General features: G+C 40.8%; 1 protein-coding gene across 1 annotated transcript in view; it reads left to right on the top strand.

Annotated features, from left to right (window-relative positions):
- Positions 1-312: 312 nt before the first annotated feature.
- Positions 313-10,225, top strand: part of ANKDD1B (ankyrin repeat and death domain containing 1B) — a 32,294-nt gene continuing 22,381 nt past the window's right edge. Inside the window, exons 1-3 of the mRNA XM_054811146.1 lie at positions 313-388; positions 4,144-4,247; positions 6,275-6,373. Coding sequence (XP_054667121.1) covers positions 313-388; positions 4,144-4,247; positions 6,275-6,373 — 279 coding nt within the window. The remainder of the gene's footprint in view (positions 389-4,143; positions 4,248-6,274; positions 6,374-10,225) is intronic.

Below are 10,225 nucleotides of genomic sequence, written 5' to 3'. Positions count from 1 at the left end.
GGATTGTGCAAGGATGACCCTGTTTGGTGCCTAGCCAATATCAAGAATTTCTGTGCATTTAGTTCCTGGTTTCTTGTAAAACAAACTCCTAAAGCTGCTCCACACCTCTGCCTCTTCAGATGATGTGGCCAAGCGCCGGGGTGCTGCTGCAAGTGTGCTTGCAGAGGTGTGTTGGGCCTGGCTGGGTGTGCTCCAGTCAACTCACAGCCCCGGGGAACCGGTTTGTCAGGGCCAGCACAGGACACCTCCCTCAGTGCCCTGCCCTGGGGGCCCCTTCCTTTAGGTGAAGAGGAAGAGGAGCCGAGGGCAGCGATGAAGGGGCTGAGCCACCTGCTCTGTGCTGAGGAGGATGCCGTGGAGGGAGCCATGGCAGCCAGCCATGACGGCCGTGAGTGCATGGAGGGTCGGAGGCGAGGCAACCCAGCGGGCAGCGCTGGCCTTGGGCCCCTTGCTGTGGCGGGGGCAGCCCCGGGCTGCCTTGTTTGGAGGCAGAGCACCAGGCCCTGTCAGGGCTGTCAGGACAGTGGGGCCCACCTGAACCCCCTTTTTGCCTCAACCAAAGAACAAAATGAGAGGTGGGGGAGAAAAAGGAGGATGTTGAACAAGAGCTGCTTCATATGCAGTAAAATACATCAGCAAGGATGTGTGGATGTGGGATTGCGGGCTGGGGTTTGGCATGTCTGTCTTCTAAGGGACAGGTCCTGCAAACTGCCCAGCGCCCTGCTTTAAGTTCACCCCTGAAGCTGTCTGAGAGGGTTCGCTGGCATTAGGCACATCCCTGGGGCTGAGCATGACCGATCTGGGCCCCCATTTTGGGCAGCACATAGAAATCAGAGGATCTTCTGGCCTCCTTGCACTCAGTGGCACAACTCGCAGTGATGGGGTCTCCGGCTTTCATCCCACAAACCGGTTTGTGAAAGAACAGCCTGCTTGGGCGTGGGCTGCAATTAGTGAAAATGGGTTATTTGTGGAAACTGAGTGGTAATTGTTAAACCCTGCTGCAGCCCTGTCCTGTGATTGCAGCATGACAGCCAGGAGCTGTTCTCCCAGGCCATGCTTCCAGGCTTGCAAAGAGGGCAGATACAGAAACTAATAAAATACCACTGCTGGACTCAATAGGTATTTTTCCCCATGACTTCTTTGAATTGGAAAACAATTTTTTAGAAAAAGATTCTCATATAACTTAACAAAATACCTCTTTTGCCCTAGTCATTTTATTTCCAGTAACAAACAATAAAACACAGAGAAAACATTGAAAATGTTACCAAAGCATCAAATATATTATTTAATTTTTAGAAACAATAGACTAAAAATAATTTTTTTGTCATTTTGAATCTGAATATTGTTTTTGTATTTTACCTCCTTGGAACTCTTCAGCCAATTCAAATTCCTGCATTTTCTCCACGTGCTTTTTGAGATAATGACAGATTTCATCTTGTGGATTTCACAACAGGAAGTTCAAAATAGGGGAGAAGAAAGTGGAAAGATTTCTGTTATCTATGAGTACTGAAACGTCTGGTGCACTTTTTTACTTCATTGGAAGTCATCCTTTTTTGTGGTCTTACTGAAAGACACATTGAGGCCACTAAGATAAGATGTAAATATGACGAAAGAAAAATTGAAGGTACTTCACAGCTTGAGTTTCTGTTGAGAAAGACTCTGTTTTCAGGTCAACAAAGCTATTTGTTTTTCTGTATCTTTTTACTTCCTTGTCCTTCCAAGAGACGAGAAGCTTCAGGATGTTCAATACACCACAGACAGGGCGCTCTACAAAGGAAATCAACTGATGAAATTGCTACTTTTAGTTAGCTCAAAAGAAAAATTGAATATTTTATGGTTATGACAAATATAATTATATAGTTATGATATAACCTATAGGGCAATAAGCGAGACATTTTGTATGAAACCAAAGAAAATACGCCCCCTCCCCCCAAAAAAGTTGACAGCCATGAATAATCAATTGCCGCTGTTACTTGAAAATTGAGTGATTGCTAATAACGCAGGGAGTGCCAAATCCTAGACACCTCAGCTTGGATAGAAAGCTTCCATAAATCTGTAGTCTGACAGCTCTATACTCCTGTAATTTCATGCATGAAAAAATCATTTTGCAAAAGCAGCAAAAGGTTATGCAGTAAATCAGTGAGTCAGTGCCATGGTGTGTCCGGATTGCCACTGTTCTTAATTCCTGTATTAAAAGATATTAAGAGAGAGAGAAATTATTAAGAAACATCACGCCCGGAGCAAAAGGGCATCTTTTTAACAGCATATGGCCAATTCATAACTTCTGAACAGGAGAGAAAAAAACAGTCATTACTACAGAACTACAACTAAACTGTCCTTGCCGATGCAGTAAAGAAACATCATTCTCTTGTTTCTTGAAGGCAGTGCGAGTAAACTGTTGGGACTGTTCCTGAATGTTCTGAGATGCACAGCATTTATCTTTGCATCCTCATATGACATACATATGAGTGTTCACCAGCAGTCAGTAGGAATGAATGTGGCCTAATTGTACCTAATTGCAGCTGATGGGTGCCCTATGTTTTGTTTCTATGTTTGCCACAAATTTGCCACGAGCAAGATATCCTGCGACCACTGTTTTACCCACTGTTTTACCTACAGTTGAAATCAGGGTAGTGGAAAGCTCTGCTGGATACTTCTTTAGGGCACAGACTATGAAAACTATGAGTGCGGCATTTATTCTGTAAAGATCCCTGTTCGTGATGCTGATTTTGCTGTCAGCCGCACTCTTGTCACAGATGCCAGGGGTGTGTTTTTCTTTGCAACTGCTTTTTTTATTATTATTTTTTTTGGTGATGCCCCCACGTTGTAAAACAAGTAAGTAATACTCTGTGATTTCCAGAGAATTTTGGGAGGATGCTTCTTTTGTTTGACGTGCTTCGATAATGTCATAGGAAAACTGGAAACAGCTTTGCAAATGTCCAATTTAATTTCTAGCTCATTTTGTACTGTACAAGTGTGATTATTCCCACCTAGATTATATTCATGGGTAACATGTAAAATGCAAGTAAGTGAATGCCATACTGATTTTCCTTAGTATGATCTGCAGTTATACTGCCTCAAGCTGTATTCTTATTAGGCGTTAACGAACTTAGATGTGATGCAGTAGGATGAACTTGCATGAGAAGCCTCTAAGGAACAGATAATTGTTGCAGTTTCTAGTTCAACAGAGTGCTGTCCTCTTTGATAATATCATTAGACAAGTGGCTTTCAGGCCAAAATATTCTAGACAGAAGATACCTACGTGATTAACTTTTTAACTATGATATGCTAGGAAATTAAAAATACCTACTAACATTTTTGAAACTGATTTAACTGCTACACTAATTTCTTCTAAGTGGTTAATTAAATGTTAAGGTAGAAACATGAGAAATACTCTGACCTCTAAGTTAGCTAAACTGGTTATCAGACACTGGAATTTTATTTTCCAAAGTTACTGAATATTAGGTGTCTAAATACATGCTGCGGCTACTTTAGTTGACCACACAGATGTTAATTTTTGGGTTGAGACATTAAGGGAAGGTCCCAATTCAATAGTAAATTCCACATTGTGGCCAAATTTCGAGTTCAAGTACCACCCCCGCCCCCACCCCCTATAAAACTCCTGGTTTGTTTGGGGGGATTTTGGGTTGTGGGGGGTTTTTTTTTTTTGTAGGGTTGGGTTTTTTTTCAGTTGGATCATATAATTTGGTTACTGCTACTTATTTTTATGTATTTTAGTGGTGTGTTCAGTTTTAAAACAGAGCAACTTTTCCAAGAATAGAAAATAAATGCTGCAGTTTGTACTGTTCACTGCTATGCCTATAAAATACTTTGGGACCTATTTAGATGGTGAGAGCTTCATAAATGAACTCTTGTTCCTGTAAGCAGTGTAAATAATGGTATTCCATGCTGTGAAAAGTCTACCTCTATTTGCACTTAAAAATTGAAACTAGAAACATCAGCCAGATGTCTCTAAAGGAGAAAAATGTAATCCTGGAACACTTGTATGATGAGAAGGAAATGATTCTCGTAACATATGAAGTCAGGACAAATAACAGAAAATAAGAACAGTGTCATCATCCCTTAAGTTGGTTATGGCTATTTTTTTTAGTAATCCAATTTTTTCATCATGTTTTTCCACAGTATTGCCAGATGAGAGAGAATTTCAATGTGCTGCTAAAATGAACAATTTGGAAACCATGGAAAAGCTGTTGAAAAAGAATGTTAATATAAATGCTGTAGATACTGTGAGTATGAAGCGTCTAACAGATCACTGATCTGAAATGTGACTCCTTGGGGTTGTGTGGTGGAATCCCTGTCAACTGCAAGGTAGTGAGGCTGCAGGAGTCCCTTCTAAGACCTCAGTAAGAAACATTTCACGTGTCCACTACAGACAGTAGGATTTGTGCAGCATAACTCACAGGTCTTTGCATTTGGCCATTAGTCTGTGCATCACATTAGGAACTAAGGGCTTCTGAATTGTGGTCCCTGCTCTAATGTTTAGTCTGCGTTCTTGAGTGGCTAATTTCTCGAGTTTCCCATCTTTCAAAGCAGGAGAGCTTAACCTCACAGTCGTTTTGAGAATGAATTTATGCTGCTAGCGTTAACAAATTTCAAGTGTGAAGTGTTACTCTTTGGCTTGTATGGAACCACGGGAGCATTCTGCCACATCCTCTGGCTCCAGGCTGAGATCAGAGTTCAGATTTGCCCTAGATAGATACAAATGCATTTCTTATGCTGACATCCACTCTAGGCCTAAAATCTGAGGATGTATACTTCACAGTAACAAAATATAGTGCTGTGTTTCACATGAGAGGTAGTTCAACAGCGATGGAGCGGTTGTGATGTTCATCTGGGAGTTGTGGAGAACAGTTTGCCCTCAGTGACTACGTATAAATCATCTACCCATGAATATCCAATGTTACTTAATCATGGGTTCTGAAAAAACTTGTTTCCCATGCCCATGGGCATTTTTCCTCACTGGAGAATTGAGGAGATAGTACAAGTGCATTCCCTGGTTTGTTTGTGAAAAAGAGACGGAGACAAAAATTTCTTTTGAGTAAACTTCTCTTGAACAATGAAAGTGTTCTCATCAATTACATAGTACTCTAAAAAGTCACTTTAAAAATAGTTCTTGCTTCGTTATTGCCTTCCAGAATTCAGGAAATTAAACTAAATAATTTTCCAGTCCAGTAGTTTGAATCTTTACTCTGTCATCTTAAATCAGACCTACAATAGATTTACTAGCATAGCTACGTGGGTGTTGTGCATTGATTGATTCTCCTAGTGGGGACATACTGGCAAAAACATTATTTTGCTCATGTTGATCATTCCTGCCCCTGTGCTCCCAAGCCAAATAAGCAAGGGTGCCAAAAGGTGAGTTTTGCTGATAGAACTGTTTCTGTGCAAGAGGCTTTTTCTGGCATAAATTCACATCATAAATCCCACCTTTTTATCCTTTTAATACATATAGCTGTAAATTTAAACTTATACATGGATAAGTCAGCTGACTGCAGAGAAGCATAAGAGAACAAATCCAAACTGATTTAAACTTAATTGGTTAAATCACTTATATATCCTTGTATGGAAACTTGCAGTGTATTATGTTAAATCCAGTTATGTTCACTTTAACTGGAAGCAAAACTCTCTCTACTAAAGTTTAATTCAATTTAACCATTCCCTTTTAAATTCACACCATTAATTACTTTAATGAAAAATTAATCAAGTGTTCCTGTTAAGCATTAAGCCTATTCACCTGTGTAAAATGACTCACTGTTTGCATGGTGGAAGCTTTCATTTACATTGATAATGATTCAGTCTGGGAAGATGACTAATATTGAGTGAGGGAGGGATCTCATCATGCATTGCAGAGATACAGTCAAAAGCAAGGAAGATACCAAAAGCAAATCTAATTGTGTAGATCTAGTCCTCAGCTTTTCAAATCAAACCATATAATAAAATAGTAAACATGGATGCTTCCTGTACTATATGCATCTCCTCGAGGCAGTATACAATTAATCCCACTTTGACATTTCAGTGAATTTCAGTGAAGGCATCATGCAACACAGAGTAACTAAATCATTCTGGTTCTACAAGAAATCTTTAAGATCAACACCAGAATTCTATTCAAGGGAACAAAAGTGCAGATAAAGACCAAGTGTGGTTGTTGAAGGAGAAATATGCATATGTATCAGAGAATTCAGAAATCCTGATCACCTGCACAAGGAAAAGAACTGTATTACGGACCTGACAACCAAAGCTTTGCTTATTTCAGCTGAAGCGCACCGCATTCCATTTTGCTGTTGCGAGAAGCCATATATCGGTGGTGGATTTTCTTCTCCATCACAAAGCTAGACTTGATATGGTGGATCAGGTAAGCTGATTTACATGTTTTGATTAACACAGTTTAGGAACCTCTTAGGGGGAAAGTAAACGTAGATATTTGCCTTATGCTCCTCATTTTACAAAGTTAAGTGCTTCCTGTAAATGCTTCAGTTTCTCTTAAGACTGCACACACTTGTATGAAAAAACATTGTTAGAGGAAAAACACATTGTCCGGAGCTTTGGCTATGTTGAATACCTGAGTGAGCGCAAGGGTGGTTGAAGCTAACCTGTGCAAATATGCTGTCTGTGGTGGTTTTGTATTAATCATTGTCCACTTTATACAAAAGCAATCACTAGAAGTAAAAATTAGCTCTGGGGATTGCTAGGAGCTCAGAAAGTAACTCCTTGGTGTTCTCTGCCTCCATTTTTATGTGAGTAAATGCAAAATACTTAATGCAAAACTGTCAGCTACTCTGCACCCTCCAAGACATTAGGAGTTTAGCAGTGTGTGGCTGCTTTGGTTGGGCCAGATGGTGATCCACAGTGCAAGATTTGATTCAGATATTTAAACTCAATGTATGGTATATTAATGAACAGGCTATTCAAACTAGGAGTTTTCCAGTGAACCGAATAATGAAAATAGATGATTAATTTATCTTTTTTTCCCCCTCTTTGCTTCTTTCTCCTTATCCACTGTATGCGGCAGTGTTTAAGTTGTAAGTAAGACAAATTCCAGGTTGTGGAGGGTGGAGGGAGAAAGCTGCTTTGTTTTCACATTGTGTTGGAATGAAAATAAGAGAGACCTGTCAGTTCCAGTTACCAGCAGCTCCTGGCTTAAGCATGTTCTTACAGTGCAGGTAACCATCTCCTCACTAGTGCTGCTTGAGTTGCTCTGAAATGGTCTCCCAACCTGCCCTATCAGCGAATACCTCATATACTGCTTTGAAGAAATACGGCTGTCTTTCCGGATCCTATGAGCTACCAAGCAAATCTTGCCCTGTTGTGCAAGCTGAAAGACATTGCCTGAATGAAGTACTCTAGAATTAATAGGCTATGATATAAATGCTAAGTAGACAGTTTTCTTTAAGTAGTAGTGCTCTGTATAGCAACAGTTAAGAAATGGATCCCTGGATCTTTTACAGACTACTACTGGGTACAGTGTGAATGTAATTTTATTTTATATCTATTGTAAATTGTTCTTTATGGCAAATTATTTTTCAGTGGCTATCTCCCAGATTTGTTGAGGCAATAAAGTGACTCAAAACATTTTTATGGGTCCTTTAATTGCCTTGATAGGGTGAATTGAAGCCAGGTTGGAAATACAGGCCCTCCCCCTATGTTTGGGTTCTATTAAACACTCAGAATCTCATTCTAATTAAGGATTACCTTTTAATTATTAGCTGTCTGTAATTCTTAGATGTTGTTAACCATCTTTGTTGAAAGACCATTGGAAACACTCCATCATAATTAGCTTACAGAGCTTAAATATTATGACATTACATAATGTATTTGACAGTGATTCATGTACTCTTTGGCATTCAGTTTGATCTTGCAATTGATAACAAGTAGAATGAAGATACTATGACTTTATTTCTTACTCCATTTCAGTTTCTGACATACTTTTTGTATAATAAATGTAAGGTCTTAAGCATTCTTAACATTTCTTAGTACAAAAAGTAAGCTGATTAAACACAATAATGTTCTTAGCAGCAGATATGTGGTACTCCCACATTTAGATTGGACACTTGTCATAACTCGTGGAGATAGTTAAGATGTTTATTGATTAAGGAGCACATCTCTAAGAAACCAATAATATATTAATTGGCTAATAAACATACTACTATTATTAGTAGTATTAATTCACAATTATATCACTCCAGATTGCAGTGATTGAGTTACAATTCTATTGCTTATTATCAGTATTAACATTGATACACAATTACATTACTGCAAAGAAATCTTATACTACTAAGCTGCAATTCTGTTTCTTGTCCTTCTGCACACAACATCAAGGTAAAAGTTTATCTCTTCTTATCTACCCTACCATCCCAACTCTTGCAGAAATGGCCCTGATGGAGAGGCCAGCAGAAGAGTCCAAGGTAGTCCCTTCCTATGTTGGGGAGGAGCTTGGGTCTTCAGGTCACCTTCACTACTGTCAGCAGGAGTCCACAATCAGACATCACAGGATCCTTCCCTTTTTTGTTCTCCAACTGGTTTTATACCTTATTTGTATTTTTAAAATTATTTTTTCTTTTCCTGAACCCACCTTTTTTGCTATCCTTGTGCCTCCTTTTCTCTTCCCAGACTCCTCCCTATCAAACAGCCCATGCACAGAATCACACAGAGTGGCTGACATGGGAACCTCTGGAGATGACCTTGTCCAGCCTCCTCCTCAGACCACAGTCATGAAGAGCGGGTTGCCCAGAGCTATGTCCAGTTGGGCTTTGATTATCTCCAAGGATGCAGACTCCATAACCTCTCTGGGCAATTGATTTCAGTGTTAGATCATCCTTAGAGTAAAAAAGGTTTTTCTTATGTTTAAGACAATCTTCCTGGACTTCAATTTGTGCCCATTGCCTCTTTCCCTATCACTGGACACTACTAAGAAGAGTCTGGCTGCATCTTTTTTACTCATCACATATTTATACACAACGCTAAGATCCATCTCGGCCTTCTTTGGCTAAACAGTCTCAGGTCTCTCAACCTGTCCTCATATGTCAGATGTCCCTTAATCATCTTTGTGGCTCTTTGCTGGAGTCTGTGCTGTACGTCCACGTCTCTCCTATACTGGGAAGCCCAGCACTGGACACAGTACTCCAGGTGTGTCTCACCAGTGAGTAGAGGGGAAGGATCACCCCCCCTTGACTAGGTGGCAGAACTCTTCCTAATGCAGCCCAGGATGCCATTTGTCTTGTGTGCTTCAAGGGCACGTTGCTGGCTCATGTTCAACTTAGTGTCTACCAGGAGCCCCAAGTCCTTCTCTGCCAAGCTGCTTTCCAGGCAGTTGGCCCCCAGTCAGTACTGGTGCCTGGGGATGCTCCTCCCCAGGTACAGGACTTTGCATTTCCCCTTGTTGAATTTCATGAGGTTCCTGTCAGCCCATTTCTCTAGCCTATCAAGGTCCTTCTGGATGGCAGCACACCAATCTGGTCCATCAGCCACTCGTCCCAATTTAATGTCGGCTATAAATTTGCTGTGGGTGCACTCTGCCCCATCATTCAGGTAATTAATGATCAATGCCTAGCATGCATTGCTAGTGACTGGTCTCCAGGTGGACTTTGTGCTGCTGATCAGAGGACATTGGACCTGACAGTGTAGCTGGCTTTTAGCACACCTTGGTATATCTATCTATGCCTGTACTTCATCAGTTTGTCTACAAGGATGTCATGAGGGACAGTGTCAAAACTGTTACGAAAATTGAGATAAACATTCATTTCTCTCCACTCATCCACCAGGCTAGTCGTCTTACTGTATAAGGCTATCAGGTTTAGTAACTTTTTCTCCTTGGTCACAGTTAGGAAGGTTTTTCAGGGCAGCATTTGAGCCACAGTTGTAAATTTTGCTCAAGCCCAGCTATATTCTTTTAGCCTGCGCACCAGATGCAAGTTCCATATTGCCCTTCACTGTTTTCCACTGCAGTTTCTGCTTGCTGTGCCCAGTTTGGGGCTCCCCAGTCCAGGAAAGACATTGGTAAGCTGGAGCGAGTCCAGTGCAGAGCCCCTAGGATGATTAGGACTAGGGCACATGGTGTATGAAGATATGCTGAGCTGGGTCTGCTCAGCCTTGGAAGGAGAATGGTTAAGGGTGAGACCTTATGGCTGTCTACAGATACATAAGGGGACAACATAGAGAAGATGGAGACAGGCTGTTCTCAGAGGGGCACAGTGATAGGACAAGGAAC

The sequence above is a fragment of the Grus americana genome, chromosome Z (assembly GCF_028858705.1).
Source record: "Grus americana isolate bGruAme1 chromosome Z, bGruAme1.mat, whole genome shotgun sequence".
NCBI classification, from domain to species: domain Eukaryota; kingdom Metazoa; phylum Chordata; class Aves; order Gruiformes; family Gruidae; genus Grus; species Grus americana.
This window is presented reverse-complemented; position numbering and strand designations above follow the sequence as displayed.